The sequence below is a fragment of the Pongo abelii genome, chromosome 23, assembly GCF_028885655.2.
Source record: "Pongo abelii isolate AG06213 chromosome 23, NHGRI_mPonAbe1-v2.0_pri, whole genome shotgun sequence".
Lineage (NCBI taxonomy): Eukaryota > Metazoa > Chordata > Mammalia > Primates > Hominidae > Pongo > Pongo abelii.
In genome coordinates this window covers 42,750,619-42,778,065 of record NC_085929.1, presented here as the reverse complement: position 1 = coordinate 42,778,065, position 27,447 = coordinate 42,750,619, and the positions used below count along the sequence as shown (strand labels likewise).

The 27,447-nt window shown below is 46.8% G+C and overlaps 1 protein-coding gene across 1 annotated transcript; it reads right to left on the bottom strand.

Annotated features, from left to right (window-relative positions):
* Positions 1 to 14,087: 14,087 nt before the first annotated feature.
* On the bottom strand, positions 14,088 to 14,969 carry APOL1 (apolipoprotein L1). Its single transcript, XM_009234318.4, is given in 1 exon segment — positions 14,088 to 14,969. A coding segment is annotated over 1 exon segment (837 nt). The 5' UTR covers positions 14,925 to 14,969.
* Between the last annotated feature and the right edge of the window lie 12,478 nt (positions 14,970 to 27,447).

Genomic DNA, 27,447 nt, shown 5'->3' with positions numbered 1-27,447 from the left:
CAAGTGATTCTCATGCCTCAGCCTTCTGAGTAGCTGGGACTACAGGCATGCACTACCACACCTGGCTAATTTTTGTTATTTTTAGTTGAGATGGGGTTTTGCCATGTTGGCCAGGCTGGTCTCGAACTCCTGACCTCAGGAGATCCACCTGCCTCGGCTTCCCAAAATGCTCGGATTACAGGCATGAGCCACCACACCTGGCCATTTCACCCCATTTGAACCTTAGTTTTCTCCTCTGGGAAGCCAAATTAATAAATGTTTTTATCACAGGGCCGTTGTTGAAGCATGTATGACTATATGTGTGAAAATGTTTTGCAAACCAAAAAGGGCTCAGGTGCTATTATTTTTTTTCTGCAAAGGTTGGGCTTTGAAAGGACTTTAATTAAAGATTTTAATTGTAAAATATTCATAACCTAAAATTGCCTTTGTAACCATTTTTAAGTGTACACTTTCGTGGAATTACATTCACATTGTTGCACAACCACCATCATCCACAGAACTCTTCTCTTGCAAAACTGACACTTTGTACCCAGTAAACATGAACTCCTCATTCTCCCTCCCCTAGCCCTTGACAACCACCACTCTGCTCCCTATCTTTATAAATTTGACCACCGTAAGAACCTCACATGAACAGAATCATACAGCATGTGTCGTTTTGTGACGGGCTTATTTCACTTAGCAGAATGTCCTTAAGGTTCATCCTTGTTATAGCATGGGTCCGAATTTCCTTCCTCTTTAAGGTGGAATAATATTCCCTGTGTGTACACATCCCATTTTGCTTATCTGTTCATCTGTCGGTGGACACCTGGGTTGCCTCCACCATTTGGTTATGGTGAACGACGCTGCTATGAGCATGACTGTACAAATATCTGGTCAGGTCCCTGTTTTCATGCTGTTGGGTATATTCCCAGAAGTGGAATTGAGGGATCCTATGGTAATTCTATATTTAAGTTTTCAAAGAACCGCCATATAGTTTTCCACAGCAGCTAAGTGCTATTATTTTATTTATTTATTTATGTATTTATTTAGAGACGGAGTCTTGCTCTGTCACCCAGGCTGGAGTGCAGTGGTGCGCTCTCAGCACTGCAACCTCTGCCGCCCGGGTTCAAACGATTCTTCTGCCTCAGCCTCCCAAGTAGCTGGGACTACAGGTGCCTGCCACCACACCCGGCTAATTTTTGTATTTTTAGTAGAGACAGGGTTTCACCATGTTGGCCAGGCTGGTCTTGAACTCCTGACCTCAGATCCTCAGGTGATCCTCCCACCTCGGCCTCCCAAAGAGCTGGGATTACAGGCGTGAGCCACCACGCCCAGCCAAGGTGCTATCATTTTTAAGGTCATGCTTTGGCACCGCAATGACTCCAGACAAGAGTCTCCTTTGTCTCTTGGCTGCTGGAGGGAAGGGGATAGAGGTTGGCAGTGCCCGTTGGTGCATGTTCCAGAGATCCTGGTGCTGTGGGTGCTCACAGCACCCTCCCTACTCTCCACTCCTCATTTCTCCTGTTTGGGATCCACTGAGCTAGAGGCTTCTCCCTCTCCCTAGGCTAAAGCTTATTTGCAGCACCCTCAGTACCTATTAGCAGAGAGGCGTTCGAGCTGAAATCCTGCATCTAAATCAATTACTCAATTACCTATTTCAAATTTGAATCCAAAAACTACTCTGTTAACTCTGTGAATGAGTCCAGTTCTCTTAAATGTTATATGTGCATCAAAATGAAACACACATTTGTCTTGACTTCAGCAGGAAAATATTATGAGCTTGATTGTGTTTGTCATTTTTATACCTACTTCTGAACCTTCCTGAAGCTGACACCTGTTATTCAGGGCCCAATTTTTCCATCTGAGGAAAGACAAAAAGGATTGTCCATGAGACGCTGCTAGTGGCCGGGCTGTGAGTGGCCGGGACCAGTGGCTGCTCCCTCAGCCTCCTATGGGGTCCCCAGGGGCTGTGGGCATGAGACACAATTCCCTTCCCCTGCATCTTGCAGTCCTAAGCTGTTTGTCTCCGCTAGCCACTGATGCCTTCAGAAGCCCCCATTGTCAAATGCCCAGCTTGAAGCTCGCCACCTCCTTCCAGGGTGCCTTGAAAAAGAGCAGAACAGGGCGCTGGGGTCCCTGTCGTGGTGCACACAGACAATGACATCGGGCATGACCTGGCCAAGCACACCTCTCCATTGGCGGGATAGGGTGGGTGGGGGTGGTGGCTGCGAGGGGGGCTGTCCACGCTTCCAGCTTCCACTAGGTGGTGCTGGCGACGTCATCGTACATCTTCCAAAGCAATTTCAGGGTTCGTTTCCCTCTTTGAGTTGGGTTTGCCTTCTCAGTGGCCGAAATTGCGTCTGGACCCAAGATTTTGGCCCAAGCCCCCTTCTCTGGAGCTGCAGACATGCTGGGTGAATTTTCCTATGGTGTCGATGGTGAAGCTGAGCCCTATTCATAGTCACTAGATCCTTGGAATCTCCAAATGGATGGTCTCCGCTCACGTTCCACGTCCCTGGAGTTAAAAGACACCTGATTCTCACCTGGATTTGAGTCTGCAGTCCCCATTCTGGTTGCTCCACTATGAGATTACGTTCAGGGAGTCTATCATCAACCTAAAATAACAACAGAAAGGGAGTCTCTGAAGATAACAAGTTTATTCCGGAATGAGCAGAAGGATTTGTAAATCCGGAAATACATGATGTGCCAGGATGACACCCCATGGTGGGACCACAGGCTGACTCAGGGAGACAAAGGAAAGCAGAGGTGGTTTTTTTGTTTTTTTTTTTTTTCCTGAGATGGCGTCTCACTTTGTAGCCAGGCTGGAGTGCGGTGGCGCAATCTCGGCTCACTGCAACTTCCACCTCCTGGGTTCCAGCAATTCTCTTGCCTCAGCCTCCAAGGTAGCTGGAAATACAGGCATGTGCCACCACGCCTGGCTAATTTTGTACTTCTAGTAGAGATGGGGTTTCTCCATGTTGGGTAGGCTGGTCTCGAACTCCTGACCTCAGGTGATCCACCTGCCTCGGCCTCCCAAAGTGCTGGGATTACAGGCGTGAGCCACCATTCCTGGCTGAAAGCAGAGGTTTTTAAAGGCAAAATGAGGATAATTATGTAAGTTATTTTAAATAATGATCCCTAGGTACAAGAATTAATAACAAGGGTCACCTTAGCTCAAGGTTAAACAGACAGTTGTTGGGCAGATGTCCTCATAGAGGTGGCCTTTGTGCAGGGCTGTGATTCTTTCTGCATGGTTGTGGTTTGGTGGGATCTCTTACAATATTTCCTGTTATCCAGGAAACTGTGTGTTAGGCCCCCACTTCTTTTCTTTTTTTTCTTTGAGACGAAGTCTCGCTCTGTCTCCAGGCTGGAGTGCAGTGGTGTAATCATGGCTCACTGCAACCTCTGCCTCCCGGGTTCAAGCAACTCTCCTGCCTCAGCCTCCTGAGTAGCTGGGACTACAGGCACCCGCCACTATGCCCAGCTAATTTTTGTATTTTTAGTAGAGGCGGGGTTTCACCATATTGGCCAGGCTGGTCTCGAACTCCTGACCTTGTGCTCTGTCCACCTTGGCCTCCCAAAGTGCTGGGATTACAGGTGTGAGCCACTGCTCTCAGCTTCCCCCTTCCATATCATTTAAAGGGACTACACTCTTCCCTTCCCAGCACTTCCGTATCAGAGGCAGGCTTATTTCTCACTGGCACGTGCTCACATTGCTCCATCACCTTTAAGGAAAGTGACACCAGAACCTAACTTGCTATTGAGGTTAGCAGTTACTAACTACTATAAACTGACTTCTGTCCTCTTAAATTAAAAAAATAAAGTAATAAGTGAGTGCAGCAGATGGTTAAGACCAATCAATTAGTACAGAGGGCTCTACTTACCCCTTCCCAATCAATTAATCAATTAGTACAGAGGGCTCTACTTACCCCAATTAAGAGCAATTACTCCCAATTTTAGCTTTTTCTTTTTTCTTTTCTTTCTTTTTTTTTTTTTGACAGAGTCTTGCTCTGCCACCCAGGCTGGAGTGCAATGGCGTGATCTCGGCTCACTGCAACCTCCGCCTCCCAGGCTCAAGTGATTCTCCTGCTTTGGCCTCCTGAGTAACTGGGATTACAGGCACATGCCACCGCGCCCGGCTAATTTTTGTATTTTTAGTAGAGTCGGGGTTTCACCATGTTGCCCAGGCTGGTCTCGAGCTCCTGACCTCAGGTGATCCACCTGCCTCGGCCTCCCAAAGTGCTGGGATTACAGGCATGAGCCACTGCGGCCCTAGCTTTTTCTTTAGGGAGTACATAAATATATTTAAATAATTTTCTTATGCTGGGACATGAAATAATGAGAGTGCGTGCTCTGGAGATAGGAAGCCTGAGTTTGAATTCCGGGTGTCACTAGCTGGGTGCTGTCACTAGTTTAACTTCTCTGAGCTTCAGTTTCCTCATCTGAAGCGTGCAGGTGATAATAGTATCTTTCTAACAGTTGTTGTGAGAACTAAAAATAAGTTAATGCCTGCAAAGCATTTAGAAGGTTCCTGGTGCAAAGCAGATGGTTAACAAATATAAACTATTGTATTTTTATTTTTCTCCATTTTGAAATTTAGACATCACTATTTATTTGCTTCCTATGAGGATAGAATTTTTGTATTACTATTTTTATTATTAATATTTTTATTCATTACTTATTATTTATTTATTATTATTAAGTTATCTTTACACTTCTAACTCCCCTCCCCACCTTCTTCTAATATTATATCGCTAGTTTTATAATCCCCATTAGAAACTTTGTCGCTGTAAACAATTTACTTGCAATGTTTTTCTTACGCCCTCACTATGGCCAGTGTTTCTTGACTCCCCATTTTATAAAACGAGGATATTAATCTTCCTTCCTTTTCAGTGCCTCCCTTCCCAACCACTACCATTGTACTTTAATTTTGGTGCTGATTGGCAACAAGTTTATTTGGTTCTCATATTTAAATGTTCTGTTTTGTGCTCAAAGTTAAAAATCAAACAAGCGTGTTTACATTTTTGTGATGTTTTAAATACTGTTTACTGTAGAGTTGAGTTGTACAATATGGCTGCCCATGCTTTGTGGCACAGCTTTAGTTTTTCCTGATGTTTCTAATTGCCTTTGTTTTTCCCCCCTTGCACTGTTTGCCTTCATGATTTCCTCAGCTTCCCTCAAATTGTGAATCATATGAGGTATTCTGTGAAGTCCCCACAGAACCCTTCCCTTCTTATTCCATCCTGGACTGGTTGTTCCGTAGGCCTGCTGCATGCTCAGCCGTGATCCTTGGATTCCCTTCTCACTGGGTTGATTTTCTTGTTTCCTGGATCCCATGTCTTTTTCTCTCTTGGTTAACCCCACCCACTCACCATGGGTGCACACACGTGCACACACACGCACGTCCTTCCCACTCCCTCTGCAGCTCTTTCTCAAATAGCTTTCCAGGAAATCATGATGTATGGTAACATTTCAATTCCGCTTTAGCTCCATTTCTCCTGTCATCTTTCTGGTTTATTTTCTGGAAGCTTTTCTAGACTTTTTCAACCCTCTCTTGAGTTGCTTATTTTGTCAATCATTTAATTCCCAAGAATATTTTTTTTGTTCTGTTGTTTTCCCCCCCTTTTCAGTACATCTTGTTCTCAAGCATACAATTTTATTTTATTTTGAAACAGAGTTTCACTCTTGTTGCCCAGGCTGGAGTGCAATGGCACGATCTCAGGTCACCATAACCTCCGCCTCCCGGGTTCAAGCGATTCTCCTGTCTCAGCCTCCCAAGTAGCTGGGATTACAAGCATGCACCACCATGCCCAGCTAATTTTGTATTTTTAGTAGAGACAGGGGTTTCTCCATGTTGGTAAGGCTGGTCTCAAACTCCTGACTTCAGGTGATCTGCCTGCCTCGGCCTCCCAAAGTGCTGGGATTACAGGTGTGAGTCACTGCACCTGGCCAGCATGAGTTTAAATCTCTCCAAGGACATGAGTTTGATTTTTTCAAAATTATTGTCCATTTTCAAAATTATTCATTTCTTCTGGGCTTATTTTGCATTTGTTAGTCTTGGTCTCTTTTCCTTATTTTGTCTTTCTCATATATCTGATCCTAGATCCATTCCTATGTAGGAGGAAGACAAGTCCACTGGCAGGCTTACCTGTGGGGTGATTGAATGGGAACCCCCTAAAGTGTCAGAATACAAAGATATTATTTCTGGGGCTTTTCGATTGAGTCATGAACTCTCTGATTTTTTCATTGGTGTAGACTCGAGGCTGCCTTGAATCCTATATGGGTCATGGGGCTGGTGAACTTCTCTCTCTGAGGCTCTGCCTAGCAGGCGATTCTTCTTGGCTGGATGTCCTCTCCGTATTGCTGTGGATCGCAGCTCCCTTCACCCATCTCTATTCGGTTGTCACTTCTTCAGTCAGTTCTGTCTTCCAAATATCTATTGAAATCTCTGATCTCCTGTTGGTCTCATTCAAGTTTTTTATTGTCAACAGAGAGGGTACAGAGGGAGTGTGTGGGTTCTGGAATCCATATGACTGGGTCAGAACCCAGTCTTTAGCCATCAGTAGATTTCTGACCTTGGCCAAGTCATTGAACATCAGTTTCAGTTTCCTTATCTGTTAATGGTGGTACAAATGATACACACTTCAAAGGTTCTTGAAAGAGTACAGTGAGTTTTTTCTAACATCTTAGAGCAGTTGGTGGTGCAAAGTAAAGTCCACACATGTTCGCCACTATTAGAATTAGTTGCTGTATCAGTCCATTCTCACACTACTGAAAAGAAATACCTGAGACTGGGTAATTTATAAAGAAAAGGGTCTTAATTGGCTCACAGTTCTGCGGGCTGTACAGGAAGCATGGTCGTATCAGCTTCTGGGGAGGCCTCAGGGAACTTCCAATCATGGCAGAAGATGAAGGGAACTCACTTTCAAAAGAATAGCACCAAAGGGGAAATCCACTCCCGTAACCCAGTCGCCTTCCAGCAGGCATCACCATCAACGCTGGGGATTACAGTTTGATGTGAGATTTGGGCAGGGACCCAGCCCAAAACCATATCAGCTGCTATTATACCTATAGGTGCCTTGACTGTCATTTTAGTCTGGTCTCAGAAGGGATGGTTGAAAAATGCTCTTTTGTCTTCTTAAAGTAATGCCTCAACATGATCAACTTTCGCTCTTTTCCCTCATCTCTGCAGGCAGGATAATCACAAGCTGAACTTGAAAAATTTTTCTCAGTGTAAAGATCTGTTTTTCTTTTTAAAGAGAAAGACTACTGAGAATTCTTAAGACTGAAGGAATGAACACCCTCCTGTAAAGCTGGTGTGAGTGTAAATTGATACAATTTATTTGAATAACAATGTGGTTCTAGGTATGGAAACATTTTTAGATGTTAATACCCTCTGACCTAGTCATTCTATTTCTGGAAATAGCTTAAGATAGGGTGAGATTGGCCGGGCGCGGTGGCTCACGCCTGTAATCCCAGCACTCTGGGAGGCTGAGGCGGGCGGATCATGAGGTCAGGAGATCGAGACCCTCCTGGCTAACACGGTGAAACCCTGTCTCTACTAAAAATACAAAAAACAAAACAAAACAAAACAAACAAACAAAAAAACAAAAAAGCAGGGGCCTGTAGTCCCAGCTACTCAGGAGGCTGAGGCAGGAGAATGGCGTGAACCCGTGAGGTGGAGCTTCCAGTGAACCGAGACTGTGGTACTGCACTCCAGCCTGGGAGACAGAGCAAGACTCTGTCTCAAAAAAAAAAAGAAGATGGGGGGAGATCTGGCAAGATGGCTGAATAGGAAGAACAGCTCCAGACTGCAGCTCCCAGCAAGATCAACACAGAAGGCGGGTTATTTCTGCATTTCCAATGGAGGTACCCAGTTCATCTCATTGGGACTGGTTAGGCAGTGGGTACAGCCCACGGAGGGCGAGCAGAATCAGGGTGGGGTGTTACCTCACCCAGGAAATGCAAGGAGCCAGGGGCCTCCCTCCCCCAGCCAAGGGAAACCATGAGGGACTGTGCTATCCAGCCCAGATGCTATGCATTTCCCACAGTTTTTGCAATCCACAGACCAGCAGATTCCCTCATGTGCCGACACCAACAGGGCCCTCTGTTTCAAGCACAAAACTGGGTGGCTGTTTGGGAAAGACACTGAGCTAGCTGCAGGACTTTTTTTTGTACCCCAGTGTCGCCTGGAACCCCAGCAAGACAGAACCGTTCACTCCCCTGGAAAGAGGGCTGAAGCCAGGGAGCCAAGTGGTCTTCCTCCCACTCCCACAGAGCCCAGCAAGCTAAGAACCACTGGCTTGAAATTCTTCCTCCAGCACAGCAGCCTGAAGTTGACCTGGGCCACTAGAGCTTGGTAGAGAGAGGGGCATCCGCCATTACTGAGGCTTGAGTAGGTAGCTTTTCCCTGACAGTGCTAAGGAGGGTGGGGAGTTCAGACTGGGCGGAACTCACCACAGCACAGCAAAGCGGCTGTGGCAAGACTGCCTCTCTAGATTCCTCCTCACTGGCAGGGCATCTCTGAAAGAAAGGCAGCAGCCCCAGTCAGGGGCTTATAGATAAAACTCACATCTGCCTGGACAGAGAGAGCACCTAGGGGGAGGGGCAGCTGTGGGCACAACTTCAGTGGACTTAAACGTTCCTGCCTACTGGCTCTGAAGAGAGCAGCGGATCTCCCAGCACAGCGCTCAAGCACTACTAAGGGACAGACTGCCTCCTCAAGTGGGTCCCTGACTCCCGTGCCTCCTGAGGGAGACACCTCATACAGGAGGGCTCTGGCTGATATCAGGTCAGTGCCCCTCTGGAACGAAGCTTCCAGAGGAAGGAGCAGGCAGCTATCTTTGCTGTTCTGTAGCCTCTGCTGGTGATACCCAGGCGAAAAAGTTCTGGAGTGAACCTCCAGCAAACTGCAGCAGACCTGCAGCAGAGGGGACTGACTATTAGATGAAAAACTGACAAACAGAAAGCAATAACATCAAGATCAACTAAAAGGACCTCCCCTCCCCAAAAGCCCATCTGGAGGTCATCATCCTCAAAGATCAAAGATAAATTCATGAAGATAAGGAAAAACCAGCACAAAAATGCTGAAAATTCCAAAGACCAGAATGCCTCTTCTCCTCCAAATGATTGCAACTCCTCTCTAGCAAGGGCACAAAACTGGATGGAGAATGAGTTTGACGAATCGACAGAAGTAGGCTTCAGAAGGTGGGTAATGAGAAACTCCTCTGAGCTAAAAGAGCATGTTGTAACTCAGTGCAAGGAAGCTAAGAACCTTGATGAAAGGTTACAGAAGCTGCTAACTAGAATAACTAGTTTAGAGAAGAAAGTAAATGACCTGATAGAGCTGAAAAACACAGCATGAGAACTTCGTGAAGCATACACAAGTATCAATAGCCGAATTGATCAAGCGGAATATCAAAGATTGAAGATCAACTTACTGAAACAATGTGTGAAGACAAAATTAGAGAAAAAAGATGACAACGGAACAAATAAAGCCTCCAAGAAATATGGGACTATGTGAAAAGATTAAACCTACAATTGATTGGTGTACCTGAAAGTGATGGGGAGAATGGAAACAAGCTGGAAAACACACTTTAGGATATTATCCAGGAGAACTTCCCCAACCAGCAAGCCAGGCCAACATTCAAATTCAAGAAATACGGAGAACACCACTAAGATACTCTTCAAGAAGAGCAACCCCAAGACGCATAATCATCAGATTCTCCAAGGTTGAAACGAAGGAAAAAATGTTAAGGGCAGCCAGAGAGAAAGATCACGTTACCTACAAAGGGAAGCCCGTCGGACTAACAGGGGATCTCTCTGCAGAAACCCTATAAGCTGGAAGAGAGTGGGGACCAATATTCAACATTCTTGAAGAAAAGAATTTTCAACCCAGAATTTCATATCCAGCCAAACTAAGCTTCATAAGCAAAGGAGAAATAAAATCCTTTCCAGACAAGCAAATGCTGAGGGATTTTGTCACCACCAGGCTGGCCTTACATGAGCTCCTGAAGGAAGCACCAAATATGGAAAGGAAAAACCAGTACCAGACACTGCAAAAACACACCAAAATATAAAGACCAATGATACCATGAAGAAACTGCATCAACTAATGTGCAAAATAACCAGCTAGCATCGTGATGACAGGATCAAATTCACACATAACAATATGAACCTTAAATGTAAATGGGCTAAATGCCCCAGTTAAAACACACAGACTGGCAAATTGGATGAAGTCAAGACCCGTTGATGTACTGTATTCAGGAGACCCATCTCATGTGCAAAGACACACATAGGCTGAAAATAAAGGGATGGAGGAAAATTTACCAAGCAAATGGAAAGCAAAAAAAAAGCAAAAAACAAAAAACAAACAAACAAAAAAGCAGGGGTTGCAATCCTAGTCTCTGATAAAACAGACTTTAAACCAACAAAGATCAAAAAAGATCTTTTAAACCAACAAACATCAACGCAACAAGAAGAACTAACTATCCTAAATATATATGCACCCAATACGGGAGCACGCAGATTCATAAAACAAGTTCTTAGAGACCTACAAAGAGACTTAGACTCCCACACAATAACAGTGGGAGACTTTAACACCCCACTGTCAATATTATACAGATCAACGAGACAGAAAATTAACAAGGATATTCAGGACTTGAACTCAGCTCTGGACTGAGTGGACCTAACAGACATCTACAGAACTCTCCATCCCAAATCAACAGAATATACATTCTTCTCAGCACCGTATAGCACTTATTCTAAAGTCGACCACATAATTGGAAGAAAACATTCCTTAGCAAATGCAAAAGAATGGAAATCATAACAAACAGTCTCTCAGACCACAGTGCAATCAAATTAGAACTCAGGATTAAGAAACTCACTAAAAACCGCACAACTACACGGAAACTGAACAACCTGCTCCTGAATGATTACTGGGTAAATAACAAAATTAAGGCAGACATCAAGAAGTTCTTTGAAACCAATGAGAACAAAGAGACAATGTACCAGAACCCCTGGGACACAGCTAAAGCAGTGGATAAAGGCCTCCATGTCTCCTCCCTGGAGACAAAGATTCTGAGGACACTCCTTGAAGGCACCTCAGAAGGTCTCATTGCCCATATGGATGGCCCATTCAAAAACTTCTTGTATCAACGTTTCCTCCTTCCCTCCTGGATCCTCAGTTCTGCTCCTAGAATCACTTCCTAGAAACCCTCTGCACCAGAACGTTGCCTCTGGCTCTTCCTTCACAGGAGCCCAGGCCGCAACAGGCTACTTTAGGCAGCATCATGGCCTACATCTTTGTGCTAAGAGTAATGGGAAGCCATTGAATGGTCAGAAGCAGGTGCTCAATCAAATCTGTGTTCTTAGGTGGGCACGGTGGCTCGTGTCTGTAATTGCAGCCCATTGCAAGGCCAAGGCGAACAGATCACCTGAACTCAGGAGTTTGAGACCAGCCTGGGCAATGTGGCACACACGGATGGTCCCAGCTACTCAAGGGGTCAAGGGGGAAGGACAGTTTGAGGCCGGGAGGTCCAAGATGCAGTGAGCCATGATCATGCCGTGGGACGCCAGCCTCACAACAGAGTGAGACTGTCTGAAAAAATAAACAAACAAACAAACAAAAAACCCCCCAAAACCCAAAAAATGATCTTGTTAAAGCCCAACCTGGCGCAGTGTGGAGAATGATCCAGGACATGGGCAGGGACAGGCAGTTGCACATGGAAGACCATTCTGGAAGTTCTTGCAGGGATTCTGGGCAAAACATGAGGACAGACTGGATGGGGGTGTTTGCTGTCTGGATGTCCCTCTTTGTCCCTCTATTACTCGATAATCCTCTCCCAATCTGCACACAGGCCCCTCTGACACTAGTCAGCCTCGAGTGTCCCGTGTCAATCCCGGGCTCTGACTCGCAGATGGAAACCACACCTGTGCTCAGCCAGAGCCAGACATGTACAAGCTTTCTGCGGGTGCTCCAGTGGGGTTGGTGGGGTTTTGAGGTCTCAGGGAAATGACCAGCTGGGAAAGTGAGAGTCCAGTGAGCAAGCAGGAGGGGCCATGGAAGCCTCATTCCCCGAGACCCTGGAAGAAGGATCATGAGGAAGGGAAGTCAGGCACCCAGAGCCCAGGGGAGCCTCCACTGGCACCACAATGGCACAGCCATCAGTCAGTGTTGATTGGACCCAAGTCTCCAGGACACAAGATGGGGAGAGCTGGGTGGACCTGAGATATCACCTTGTCCAGGCCCCCTTCTACAGCTGATGAGGAAACTGAGGCTCAGAGAGGCTAGGTCTCGTGACCACAAGTGGGGTTGAACTCCTGGACACACCTCAAGTTTCCTTGACCTGTTCCTGGCATCTCCTTTCATTTTTCGTTTCTTCCCAAATTAACCTCTTTCCAACACAGCATTTCAAGTTTCCCTGGAACTTCATTGGTCCATCAGTGTCCCCAGGTCTGGAAGAGCACCGGCCACTTGCCAAGGCCCCCACGACTCTGCTGCCATCACAACCACCACCACCACCATTATGAGAAAAACTTGAGACTGATGGCCCCCAAAGCTTGGAAGGAGCTGTGAGACCAAAGAATGACTCGAACAAGTCCAGCTTGGTGAGTAGGTGAGTTTATTAGGACTTACACACAGGGCACTCCTGGGCAGTGGCAGGACAGCTCTAGAGATCTGCGCTTCCTCCCAATGCTAAACTGCTTTCATTCTAATTTTCTGACTGTTTACTTACCGGGTAAGAGCGATGGGACTGTTTTCATTGGTTGGTTCTCAGATACTCTCTGGGAAGTTTGGGTTCTCAGGGACACCAGCTCCTCAGCTGGGGACCATGGCCATGGCCCACCACCTGCCCTTCATGATTCAAGCAGGGGACATGCACCCTTTAGTAACCTGGAGGGGACCCATCACATGACAACCACCCCAACCACCATCATCAGGAAGCCACTGCCTGACTGAGATATGCCCCCAGGAGGTCAAGGGAGAGTGGATGCTGGAAAGACAGGGCAGGGGACCATCACCAGGGGAAGACTTCATTCTTCGGAGGACATTGAACCTGGGGCTGGGTCTGTAGTGGAGCTGCTGTTTCTTCTCCTGTATCCAACTGTTCTAACTCTTTGGTTTTCTCCATTTTCAGCTCTTTCTTTTCCTGGCCTTCTCATTGCTGGTTCCTGCAAGCCTCCTCTCTATTCTTCCGTCAATATATTCTTTTTTTTTTTTTTTTTTCTTTTTTTGAGATGGAGTCTCCCTCTGTCACCCAGGCTGGAGTACAGTGGCGATATCTCGGCTCACTGCAAGCTCCGCCTCCCAGGTTCACGCCGTTCTCCTGCCTCAGCCTCCCAGTTAGCTGGAACTACAGGCGCCCGCCACCATGCCCAGCTAATTTTTTGTATTTTTAGTAGAGATGGGGTTTCACTGTGTTAGCCAGGATGGTCTTGATCTTCTGACCTCGTGATCCGCCCGCCTTGGCCTCCCAAAGTGCTGGGATTACAGGCGTGAGCCACCACACCCGGCCCCCCAATATATTCTTTAGTCTAAAGTAAACTGCTTCTTCCCATTCCCCACACTCTCCAGTTCCCACTTTTCCCTTATTGCAGGCTCCAGTGTTCCTGCCTTCTCCTTGCCGCACTGCCATCTGCATTAACCCCTCCCCTGCTGTGCTCAGCTACAGAAATGCCAAAGTCCCTAATACTCAGCTCCATAAACTTTACCTCACGCTCTTTATCCCCCTAATAAAATGTTTGCATTTGGGCCAAAAGCGATGGCTCACGCCTGTAATCCCAGCACTTTGGGAGGCCAAAGTGGGCGGATCAAGAGGTCAGGAGATCGAGACCATCCTGGCCAACATGGTGAAACCCCATCTCTATTAAAAACACAAAAATTAGCTGGGCGTGGTGGTAGGCGCCTGTAGTTCCAGCTACTTGGGAAGCCAAGGCAGGAGAATCGCTTGAACACGGAGGCAGAGGTTGCAGTGAGCTGAGATCGCACCATTGCACTCCAACTTGGCGACAGAGCAAGACTCTGTCTCAAAAAAAAAAAAAAAAGTTTGCATTTTGTCCCGGCCTGTGCCAGGCATATCTCTCTTGGTAGCTGCCCTGCCCTGTGGTCACAGTTCTTGGCCCGCCTGAAGAATCTTATACTTATTGTTGAGACTGTTTAGCTTCTCCTCCAGCTCCTGAGCCACCTTCTTCAGCTCCTCAGCTGTCTCTGACTTTGCCCCCTCATGTAAGTGCTTTGATTCGTACACGAGGTTGACTACATCCAGCACAAGAAAGATTGTGCTTGCAGGGGCCACATCCATGAACCTGACTCTTCTGCTCATTTCCGGGATGGGGGGTTCAACAACTCTCTCCATCTGTTCAACGCTTCCAGCTGAGATTGGCTCAGTGACCCGGGGGCGTGGGGCTGAGGCATGCGGTACTGACTGAGGATTGGCTGTGGCTCATCTGATGGCACAGATGTCCTTCCCAATGCCTTGTGTGAGTTGGTTAGTATTGCCAGCTAAGGAAAGAAAGTTGGGTGTGTTCTCACCTACAAACTCCTTCATCTCCTTTATTTTGTCAAGGCTTTTGATGACCAGGTCGTGGGCTTGGGCTTGTGTCCACCACTTCTTTGCGTAGTCCACGGTACTGCTGGTAATCCCGGTCAAAGCGGCTGCGATTCCGAGCCCCATCCCAGGTTCCAAGAGTACAAGGCTGCCTCCCTCCGTGAAGGGTGCCAGACCCACGCCGGCGAGGGTCAGGATGCCAGAGGTAACGCTGAGAGAGCCGGACACCACATTGGCGATGGTGGTGCCTTTGTGGACCTTCTGAACCCCATCTGCAAGGGCACGGAGCCTTCTTATGTCATCCTCAAGCTCACTTTTCAACCGAGGAAACTCTTTCAGAAACCAGTTTCTGTGCTGCTGTCCTTTATCGTGCCAGTTTTTGTCTTTCATGACCATGTGTCTTGCAAGGTTGTCCAGAGCTTTACAGAGCTCATCTGCCTCATTCCTGCACAAGGAAAGGTTAAAGCATTAAGAAATGCAGGTTTGGCTTGGCGCAGTGGCTCATGCCTGTAATCCCAGCACTTTGGGAGGCCAAGGCGGGTGGATCACGAGGTCAGAAGATCGAGACCATCCTGACTAACACGGTGAAACCCTGTCTCTACTAAAAATACAAAAAATTAGCCGTGCGTGGTGGTGGGCGCCTGTAGTCCCAGCTATTCAGGAGGCTGAGATAGGATAATTGCTTGAACCAGGAGGCAGAGCTTGCAGTGAGCCGAGATATCGCCACTGCACTCCAGCCTGGGCAACAGAGTGAGACTCCATCTCAAAAAAAAAAAAAAAAGAAATGCAGTTTCCCTGTCTGTGAAATGAGCTCCATGCAATCTCTATCCTGTGTAAATTGCAGAGCTTTCACTATCAATCAAATAGAAACAAGTTTTACAAATGGAAAGAATTATCTTTCAAACTCAAACACATTTTGTTCATCATAGATACTCCTCAGTACTTATTCCATATGGAAATAAATATCTTAAAGGCATCTCAGATGCTCTTTCATGGTAGGTGTTTGATAAAGATGCCTCCTCACTCAAGGGCAGGTCAACACCGTGACTGCCAAAGTGTTTGGAGAGGGGAAGCTCTGCAGATGAACAAAGAGCAGTGAGAGTGGGACAAAGAGACCTTATTCCCAGGATGGCAGCAAAGTGAAGCATGAACTTTACCCAAAGAGAGGCCTTCCCTTTGTCCTCAGCTCCTGGGAAGTGATCTCCAGGCCCCTGGAATGTCCTGCCTGGTAGGAACATCTTTCTTTGCCTGGTGATTTGGCCACGGGACCGTGTAGCAATCTGATGGATGATGGGGTTTGGGGCTATTTAGTGTCTTTCCGGACCCCAGAGGACCTGGGGACTAAAGGGGTTAGACCTCAGGGAGGGGCTGGAGACTCCAGATCAGCCATGAGGGCAGCTTGTGATCCAGCCCCAGCAAATACTCTAGACACTAAGGCATGGGTTGAGAAAGAAAGACTTTCTCCTTGACCAACTTCAGCTGGGCTCTTCTGAGCCTCTTCTCCACTAGGCACCAACCTTGGCCTTCCACACCCACCCACTGCTTGCTGGACCTGCACCACCCAGCTCAGCAAGAATCTCCCCAAGTCAGTTTAAGGAGGGTCTTCCCCCCTTGCTGTCTGATTAGGCTTTGCTATCTGATTATGCTCCTCACCCCCACCATTGATGGGTGAGTGTCTGACCTGCCTTTAGTGAGAATCCTGTTAGGCCAGTTTAGCAGGAACCCCCCACTCTGGTGTCTCCTGTCAGTCGTGTTCCATCTCCTGCCCCTCACCCTGGTGTTGGCTGTGACTCTTCCTCTGTCTTTACTGTATTTGGAGCTGGGCTCAGTCTCCCTCCCCTGTAACAACAATCCTGAATAAAGGCTTCATTTCTGGTTTAATGTGATTCACAGGAATTTTTCCTTAACTGGGTGAGCTTCCCTGGTTGGCAACACCCCATGTGTTTTGTCCCACTTTGACACAGGAGAACGCAGCGTCCTGAGGACAATGAAGCTTCACACTTAAAACCCTCCCAAACTCTGCCCTGTGTGTCTCTTTCTTAGGCTGATTTTAATCTGTGTTCTTTCTGTGTGATCAACCACAATCGTGAAATAGCAGTTTTCAGTGAGTTATGTGAGTCCTTCTAGTGAATTATAAAATCTAAGGATGGATTTAGAAATCCCCTTAAATTTGCAGGTGGTGTCAAAGGTAAGGGTGCCCTCAGACATTGCAGTGTGGCTATCTCTGAGTACTTTGAATTCAAACAAAAACAAAACCTTGGAGAGGCAGGAGATCACTTTGCCTGGCATGTGTTCCCTTCCAATGCCTCATGCCCTTTCACCTGGCTGAAGGCTACTGGGTCCGGCCACTGCCCCAGCTGACTGGAGTGGGAGATCTGGCTATTCATTCTGGCTCCACATGGACTCTCCAGCCACCTTACTGCCTCCTGACCTACCACCTGCACCTCCAACCTTCCAGGTCTCACTCTCAGATGTCACCAGCCTAACCGATGCCTTAGGAGTGACGGCTTCACCTCTGTGCTTGCCAAGGCCATGTGCAATTTTATGGAACCTTTAGAAGACTCAAGACACTTTCAGAACCATCTATATAAATTGCTAATGCTGAAAAGACCTGAATTTGGACACGATGGTAGATGAAGTGTTTTCCTCTTTGGTTGGGAACTTATGAGTTTCCTCAGAACCCCTGAAATTACACAAATTGGCAGCCACCCATTCTGACTCTGGAAGTGGTCACTAAGCTACACTGCTTTCCCAGGGTCAGGGGCTATTCTATGTAGAACACAAGAGGGTCCCAAAGGGCAGGCAAAAACTCCCCAGTTCTCACAGTTCTCAGGCTTGGTGTGGGGGAAACCGTCACTCACGGCCCACTATGCCAGTCACTGATGGGATCAAATCAGGGAGGGAAGAAATATCCCTCTCCCACTCATGTGTCCTCTGCAAGTCAATGACCTCCTTATGTTTGGTGCCCTTGGTGCCTCCCTCCTCTTACCCTAGTCCTGGCCCTGGTGTCCCAGCCTTCCTACTTACCCTCCAATTAGGCCCACTGATGCCCATCCTGACCCCTGGTTCTGCCCCTGGTCCAGGTCTCTCTGGACTTTTGGGCAGGATCATGGTATTTGGTCCCCCACCTTTGACCTGGAGTTCACTCTAAGGCCTTCACCATCCTCCTATATGATTGAATTACTATTCCCATTGGACAGATGCCAGATGCCAGATGCCAGTCTCCAAGACATAATCCTAGAGGCCCACAGCTGTGCAGGGACAGAAGCCAGGATCCATCCCAGCTCTGATCAACTTCACTCCAGCCTCTCCATGTCCTGGGCCAGCGGAAGGGTTCTGTTGTGTTTGTGCAATTCCTCAGATGGGGAAGAAATAGGCCTGGGCCAGAATCGCCAGAAACGCCCATTGATCTGGTCAGGATTTTTCTGACTTGTCCCAAAGGAAGTGCTTCTTGGCTTTCATCTCCAAGAATGAGAACTTTGGCCCTGGTCTCTTCCACCAAGCTTTTTAAAAGTTAATGTTAGAAGTCGGAGGAAGATGGCAGATAGGAGACAGGGCTAACATGCAGCTCCCACTTGGATGGACAGAACAGCATGTGGAGACCCACATCATGTAATGATGTGCCAAGAACCACCAAGGAATGTACCAGGAAAACTGAAAGAATTCACAGATCCTTTGAAAGAAGTGGCATGCTCCTTGCCAATTCTATGAGACAGGCAAAAAACTGTGAGTTCCTAAATTGTGAGAGAGGGAAAATCTGCCTCCAAACACACATCCCCCCTGGGGCATCTGAAAATCCAGATTATAGGAGAGGGATTTAAGCTTACCCATAGCTGAAATGGATTCAGAGAACCATGCAAAATGTAAAAGTAGAAGCAGAAGTGGGAAGAGTCCTGTAGGCATTCCCAGTGTCCAGCTCAAGCCCAGGGCACCATCCCTGGCTGTATCTCACAGGGGCCCTTGGGGAAAGCAGCCGGCAGAATTTGGGAGGGTCACAGGGTGAAAGAAGCTTCCAGCTGGATTTTCTAATAATTTCTACTGGGCTTGAATTTTCTTGAGCGGAATCCAGGGGGAGAACAGGAACTTCTGCAAATACGAGCCCAGGAGCAACCACTGACACTGTGGGCAGATGGGGAGAGGAAAGGCCTGAAAGCCGTGCTTGCTTTCTCAGTGGAGAAGCTTATGGCCTGGGCCAAGGTCTGAGTTCTGTGCACAGGCTGCCTGAATCTAAACTTGGCATTGTTAGTGGGGCACTGCGGGAGCAAGACCAGCCTTGCCAACTGCATGTGATCTGGGTGAGGCCTCTCGCTGCCAGCTATCCCCCACTTCCCTGGCAAACTATATGGCACAGCAGAGGCAGCCATAATCCCCTCTGTAACAAACCCCATTGGCCTTAGGACAATCTGCATCCCTCGCAGTGGCCACAGCAAGCCCTGCTTAAGGAAAGTCTGAGCTCAGACCCAGCTAAACCTGCCCCCACCTGACGGTATTTCTCTACTTATCCTGGTAGCTGAACACAAAAGACATAAACTCATGGGAGCTTTATGGCCCTGCCAATCACCTGAGAAACTAGAATACTTACCCTGGCCAACCTAGGGCAAGCTTGTATCTCCCTTCTACTACTGCAGCTGGTGCTCTCTTGAAAGTGCCACTTCCTGGCTGGAGACCAACCAACTCAGGCCATTACAGCAACTCATGACAGAATAACCCTATTCCCAGGAAGGAGAAGACAAGAGCTAATACCACTGCCTGCAACATCCTGACTAACCAGAGGTCCTCAGTCTCTCCACATGACAGCTTCACTGCTAGCATAACCAGCATTTGAGAAAACAGCACACTAAAGAAAACTACAACCAATGACTCTCACGGAGTCTACTTCACTCGCCTGTCACCTACACCAGAGTAGGTGCTGGTATCCATGGCTAGGAGACCAGAAGATGATCACATCACAGGACTCTTTGCAGACATTCCCCAGCACCAACCCGAAGCCTGGTATAGCCCCAGTGGGTGACTATACCCAGAAGAGCAATAACAATCACTGCAGTCTGGCTCTCAGGAAGCCCTATTCCTAGGAGAAGGAGAGCACCACATCAAGGAAGGTGACATAATCACGAGTTCCAGCGTTAGGACGTGCACATCCATGGGGGGCTGTTATTCAGCCTAATACAAGATATATCCAGACCCGAGGGGTCTTCCAGGAGGTGGCAGGGAGGTGTTTTTTTGTTTGTTTTTAAGATACAGAATAGCTGATCTCCTATGCACAAAGACAAAAATTCCCTCTATGTCCCCCACAGAAAGAAGACAGAAATCAATAGCTATCCATGGAGGGGAGAAGGATCAGTGAAAGGCAAAATCACACAAATATCAAACCAGAATCCAGAGCAGGTGGTAAAACCTGCAATAGATTTTAATGTGTGGTTTTTTATTTTTTTATTTTTTTAATTTTTTTTGAGATGGAGTCTCTCTCTGTCACCTAGGCCGGAGTGCAATGGCAGGATTTATGCTTACTGCAATCACTGCCTCCCAGGCTCAAGCAGTTCTCCTGGTTCAGCCTCGCAAGTAGCTGGGATTACAGGCACAGGCCACCACTTCCAGCTAATTTTTATATTTTTCGTAGATACGGGGTTTCACCACGTTGGCCAGGCCAGTTTTTGAACTCCTGACGTCAAATGATCTGCCCACCTCGGCCTCCCAAAGTGCTGGGATTACAGGCATGAGCCACTGCGTCCTGCAGGGATTTTAATTTTTATGTGAGATTTTTCGGAATAGATTTCTCAAAACTAGCTGTGATACTATGTGTCCTTTTTCAATGTTGAATTTTTCATCAGTTGTTTAGAAAATGATTTTTATCTGTCTTATGGCCGTTAATGATTAGAATTTTCCCTGGTGTCCTTTATTCCAATAGACCACAAAGTACCAAATGTTCACCAGAGTTGCTAGACCAAGACGAGTCACACACAAACCTTCCCCCACTCCCACCCCCATTAATCAAAACCTTGCAGATGAGGCCAACAGTGATTTTTACCGTCTGCTCACCTGGAGTGCACAGAGAGAGGCCAGGAGCCTGGCTGGTAGAAAGTTCCTACCCTTTAGTTGGCAGATCAGCTGCCTGGGTTCTCTTCACTGTGACTTCTGGGAGACAAGAGCAGCTCTGATCACTACGAAAAAAGCATTGGCCTGAGGTTGATTAATTCATGGCAAAAATGGCTAGCAAATTTATTGAAGGTGTATACATGAGATATCACGGATCTCTGGAAGGAAAAGCTCCCAGATGCCAGCAAATCATCCTATTTGTTTGAGAGATTAAAGATAGTCCAAGACAATACCAGGCCCCTACAGGAGATTTGCCCATATCAAGGGCAACTTCCACTCAGAACCTCTTTGCAGTTGCCCAATTGTAAACCCAAAATGTGTCTGAGGGAGGTCTCCAGCAATTTAGAGGTTTATTTAGCCACGATTGAGGATGAGCCTGAGTAGAAGAGACATGAGGCACTGGGTTCTGGGGCTTGCACTTTTTCCTAAGAGGGTTTTGAGGGCTTCAATATTTACTTTCAATATTTACTTTGAAAAGTTCAGCTGCTCACTGCTTGCAAAGGCAAATGAACAAGGATGAGAAACAGTGAAAGGAAAGTGACTTCATTCCAAAAGCTGGTATCTGGGGATGAGATCAGGCTAGTCCCTTAAAGAAACCATTTCAGATTTGGAGCTGAGGGCAGGCATTTCAAAAGGGAAACTTGATATGAAAGGCATGCAAGAGTGGTGAGGTGGTGCCAGTCTACATGACTTGTCCAATGACCATCTTGAGTTATTGCCCCATCTGGCGTATGAACTGGGGACATCTCCAGGATAGCCAGGTTGAAAATTCACTGTAGCCTTGAGATAATTCCGTAGCTTCCTGGATGGTTTCAAGATTTCTTCTCTTGGGGGAACCCACCCCCAATATTTCAATGGAGGTTCTTTCTATTTTCCATAAATGTTGGCCAGCTGAGAAATAAAGAGAGACAGTACAAAGAGAGGAATTTTACAGCTGGGCCGCTGGGGGTGACATCACATATCGGCAGGACCGTGATGCCTACCTGAGCCTCAGATCAGCAAGTTTTTATTCAGGGTTTTAAAAAGGGGAGGGTGTGTAAGAACAGGGAGTAGGTACAAAGATCACATGCTTCAAAGGGCAAAAAGCAGAACTACTAATAAGGCTCTAACAAAGATCACATGCTTCTGAGGGAACAGGACAAAGGGCAAAAGCAGAACTACTTATAAGGGTCTATGTTCAGTGGTGCACATATTGTGATAAACATCTTAAACAACAGAAAACAGGGTTCGAGAGCAGAGAACCGATCTGACCACAAATTTACCAGGGCGGAGTTTTTCCCCACCCTGATAAGCCTGAGGGTACTGCAGGAGACCAGGGCATATCTCAGTCCTTATCTCAACTGCATAAGACAGACATCCCCAGAGCGGCCATTTATAGACCTCCCCCCAGAAATGCATTCCTTTCCCAGGGTATTAATATTAACATTCCTTGCTAGGAAAAGAATTTGGCAATATCTTCCCTACTTGCACATCTGCTTGTAGGCTCTCTGCAAGAAGAAAAATATAGCTCTTTTTGCCCAACCTTGCAGGCAGTCAGACCTTATGGTTGTCTTCCCTTGTTCCCTAAAATTTTTGTTATTCTGTTCTTTTTCAAGGTGGACTGATTTCATATTGTTCAACCACACGTTTTACAATCAATTTGTACAGTTCACACAGTTATCACTGTGGTCCTGAGGTGACGTACATCCTCAGCTTAGGAAGATAACAGGATTAAGAGATTAAAGTAAAGACAGGCATAAGAAATTATAAAAGTATTATTTGGGAGCTGATAAATGTCCATGAAATCTTCACAATTTATGTTCCTCTGCTGCGGCTCCAGTCGGTCCCTCCATTCGGGCTCCCTGACTGCCTGCAATATCTTCCCTGGAATTTCTAAGCAATCGCATGATTAAATAAAATACAGTGCATGGGAGGGGAGTCCCTGGTAGAAAAGGAGAACAAAGATTCACACATTACTAAAAGCAAAACAAGAAATGGACAAAGAGAGGAGACCAAAAACAAACAAACAAAAAATAAAATCTTAAAATGGGATACTTGGTTACATTTTCATCTTCTCCGTGCACTCTCTAGTACTCTTGATGTTTCTCCTATCCCCATGTAAAGACCAGAAACAGACTTAGAAAATAAAATCATTTCCCCAAGGCCACACAACTGGCCATGGCTTCCCTTTTTGTTAGACAGGATCTCACTCTGTTGCCCAGGGTGGAGTGCAGCAGCAGAATCAAATGTCTGGGCTCAAGTGATCCCCCCACTGCAGGAACCCAAGCAGCTGAAACTACAGGCATGTGCCACCATGTCTGGCTAATTTTTTAACTTTCTTGGTAGAGGCGAGGTCTCATGATGTTGCGCAGGCTGGTCTTAAACTCCTAGCCTCAAGTAATGCTTCTGCTCCAGCCTCCCAATGTACTGGAGTTGTAACCGAGTATCCCAGCATTGAAATGCACTTTAACATTATTTTTCTTTCTATCTTAATCTCAGAATGTAGCTTTAAGATGTACTTCAAAACTCCTTTCCCCTCCCTTTCTCACCAAGCTCTCTCATGCACAGTGCTCACTTATCTAATGATGTGGCTGCATAGAAATTCAAGGAGCTAATTTTGAAAAAAAACAGGCAGAGAAACACAGGTGCAAAATTCTCTGGCTTCGGGGAAGTTACCAACAATTAATCCACCACCAACAGGGTGAAGTCCAAATGATACCAACTGGACCTCCTGATGGACTATTTCTCAAGACAGTCATTGGAACAAGACACAGACCTGCACCCTCCTGCACCACTCCCACACACGTCCCATTCCAATTTTCCCTTTCTAAACCCCACTCTCCAGCCTAAAGTAGAAATGATCTTTTAAGAGCATGAGCCTGACCATTCCCCCACTGTGAGCACTTGAATGAAGCTGCTTTCCCTTCACCGCAACTCACTTCTTGTGTTTTTGGCCACTGAGTGGTGAGCAGCTGGACTTGAGCCAGTTATAGCATTACAGGAGGAAGCCAATGCACCTAGGCTGGCTTCCCTTTTTCACCTATTGATCCTCATGATTCAGTGCTTAAATTATAGAAAGCTTTTCATTTCTAAGACAAATAATGATAGACTCACAAGACAAAACAGCACAGCTGGAAAAATAGTTGCAAAACTAGCACAGAGAGGCCCCGCAGACTCTTTGCCCAGTTTCCCCCAATGGTCCTCCAGTTCATCTGATGTAGGAGCTGGACTGGGCTGGTCTGGAAACTCAGTCTCAGTTGCCTGAAGTGGTCACCTATTCATGCGCTCCCTTAGAGGGGATGACAAGGTCCTAGGAGAAGTCAACATCAAAGCCACCTCCAAGCCGTGGTCAGCCCAAAGGAGATGATCACAAAGGCAGAATTCAAAAGGGGGAAGAGACTTAGAGCCAAGGGTGGAGACGGAACCTAGGGGTGGGCCTTGAGTTACTTAGGTCACTGATGCCAAGCTGCCATAACAAAGAGCTCCCAAATACCGATATATCCAATCAATGATATAGGAGATTGCTGAACTGAGACATTCACACCAACGTTGCTAGGCAGTTTCAGTGGCAGGTGGTTTTGCTCCCAAAGGTCGACAAGAGGTTGCCATTCAGAGGGAGTCGTTGTTTTCCACGTGGAAGCTGGTGCTTACCCACACATCCCAGCCCAAAGAACAGAAGAGGACACAAAGCACAAGAATCTTCCCCTTAAGAGAAACACCTACAAGTTGCAGACATCACTGCCCACACCTTCCATTGGCCACAATTTAGGAAGAAGGCCCCATGGAGTTGCCAGGGAGACTGGGCAGTCCTGTGCCTGTGGAAACTCAGCAGCTTGATGATCAAAGATGAAAAAAAAAGAGAGGAAATAAAAATGGGTAAAATGCTCAATTTTATAACTTTTAAATTTTCATCTTTTGCCACCTGGAGAACCTGAAATGGAAACCAAAAGTCACAACTTCTCAGCAGCTCGTGATCACGCAAACTCAATAAACACACTGCTCCCCAGCACCACCTTCAGCCCGGTCCCACCATCCTTGCTGCTGCACTTACAGGAGCAACCCCAGACCCGACATTCCAGAACCTTCTCAGTCAACCCACCTGCGTCACATCCTCAGGGTGGGGGTCTGCTATGGTCTTCGGGAAGAAACACCTGTCACTGACAGGCTGTGGGACCCCCCAGATTCCTCCCCCTCTCTCTGTGCCCCCCACACTCCCAGCGTGCCAGCCTTACTCTCCCCCATGCTGTCGGCATTAGCACAATCTCTCAGACATACCAGGTGCTTACTGCATACTGAACTCTATGACTCTTTTTCAACACCATGCCCCTGTGCCTTCTGGATATTTGCTGATGTGGGTTCTTCTGTCTGGAGCAATGGCTTCCACCAACTGAAAAATCATGTTCATCCTTCAGAGCTCAAGTATGGCATTACCTCCTCTGAGAAGCCTTTCAGCATCCACAGAGTCCACTGCCCCATGCCCCACTCCCATGACACCTTGAAGGGAGGGACCTAAGTCCACTGCTAGGCCACAGTCCCACAGCTAAGAAGTCATGCAGCTGGATTGCTGTCAGACAGTTCTGCTTTGTCCCAGGCAGAAGGGCTGGGGTGGGGCTGGACCAGCGAGGTCAACCTGGCCCTTCCAGGGGGTCCTAGTTCATCCAGGGCAAACATCCATGGGACATCCTGGCCACCACCCAATACACACACACCAGCTTTTGAGGGAGGAACAGAAGGCGATCACACAGGAACTGCACACTGTAGCTTGCAATGCATTTATTGACTTCCCCGTTTGATTGCAGGTTTATGATCATCCCTCAATGAACCAGGATCATGATCTGAGTTTGCAGGTGAGGAAACTGAGGTGAGGGGCAGGGCAGTGGCTTTCATCCATCAACTCAGAGAGGAGCCAAGACTGGCAAACCAAAAAGCGTTCGAGACAGTTCTCAATCGGTTTAGAGGTTTATTTGGCCAAGATTGAGAATGCACCTGGGAGAAATGGACACAAGTCACTGTAGGATGTGGGGCCCACGCTTTTTCCAAAGAGGGTGTTGAGTCTCTCAGTATTTAAAGGGGAAAAATTGGGCAGGAGGGGACAGAGGAAAGAAAGCAAGAGAGAGGGAAGGTAGTGAGATAAGCAGTCCCACATTCTTCCAAGGTTGTCGCTGGGCAGGTTGAGGTTCTTGACTTCGCTGCACAAAAGTATTTGAGAGTGTGTCCAAGAGTAGGCAAAGAAGTTTACTGCAAAGTGAAAGTATGCTCTGAGAGGCAGAGCAGGCTGCTCAATGTGAAAAACAGCCCCTACTGCCTTAAGTGGAATTCCCTTTATGGGAGCCAGGCATGCATATTCATAAGGTACTGGTGAGGTCCAGTGTGCAAAGGTGGACCTGGGATTGGCGCATGTGATCAGCGTCTCTCTGCTCTAACACGCATCGCACATATCATTACCATATATACAATCTCCACCTAGGGATGTGTTTTTTACTATTAAAGTGAGGAAAACATCAGTAGAATCTAAACCATGAGCCTCGTTACGCAGGCAGGGCCAGGGAGAAGTCACTAGCTCCCCCAAGGTAGGAATAGGTAGCTAATAGCTTCTTGGGCTTTTGGTGCTGATTGGGTGGCGACAGGGAAGTCTACAACTTGAATAAGGGGCTTTCCTTCTCTCTCTGAGGCAGTGTAGGTATCAGGAACTTGGAACCATCTGGCAGTCGGCTGGCATCCTGAAGGACCATGTGTTTTGCAAAAACAAGTTAGGGGCTGATGCAGGAGGGTGCAAGGGATGTGAAAGGAACCTGTGGGGATTCACGCAAGGGGACAAGTCAGTGTGGCCTCCTGGCCTTCCTTGTTCTTCCTCAAGGCTTTGATTAGCACTTCCTCAATGCACCTATTGCATGGGAAAGTTTGGGACAGAGGATCAGTCCATTATGCATTTCTACAAGGACAGCTCTTAGGTCACCTGAGATAGAATATTTATGTTTTAAAAGTACAGAGCTAAGCCAGCAGGCCTAAGTATTGTACTATCATTTGCTCTAACCAAGGGGAAAAATGGTCTTAGTCAAGACGATCAGGAAACGTAGTTTGAACAGCGTTATGACTTATGTATTTAAAGCAAAATGGTAAGAGTTCCTAACGTTCACAGGCAGATACCCTTACAGAACAAGTTTCCCTTGAAGATGTACGTTTATCTTATGAAAGAATTTTAAGAAGGCCAGCTAACTACTAGGAAGCCATGTTTTGGCTTTCTAACTTATCTTAATTAAATTCCTGGCTTTAGAGTGGAGCCCTTTAAGGAACAAGGTCAGTAAATATTGAAAAGTTCAGCCCCCTAAAGTTCAATATTTACTATCATCCACAGAACTTTTCTTCTTGCAAAATGGAAACTTTGTATGCAGCAAGTCATATAGGCAAAAGTCCTTTGCCTATAGAGTAATTTCACCGTGACAATGCAAATTGGCCGCTTATCTTGACTGGTACGTAATGATAACAAGAGTGGAAGTGACCTTTCTGCCCACCCTGAGACAAATGCACATATGCCTACTTCCTCTACTTTCTGTTTATTTTTATCTTATAGAAAATGTAGATTAACTGTGCACAAGAAGAATGAATAATGGACTGTTCCTCTAACCCCCCTTCACATGGAACCTGTGGATTCAGGGAGGGCCAATCAAAGCCTCACAAAAATGTGACCACTCAGCTCATTACCTACGTGTCTTTTTTCCTTCCCTCCTTCCACTCCTCCCTGATTTTACACATTTAAATGTTGAAGCCCTCAAAACCTTCTGTGAATAATGAGTGAGCCCCAGATCTTCCTGTGACTTGCGTGTCTTTTTCCTGGGTGCATCCTCAA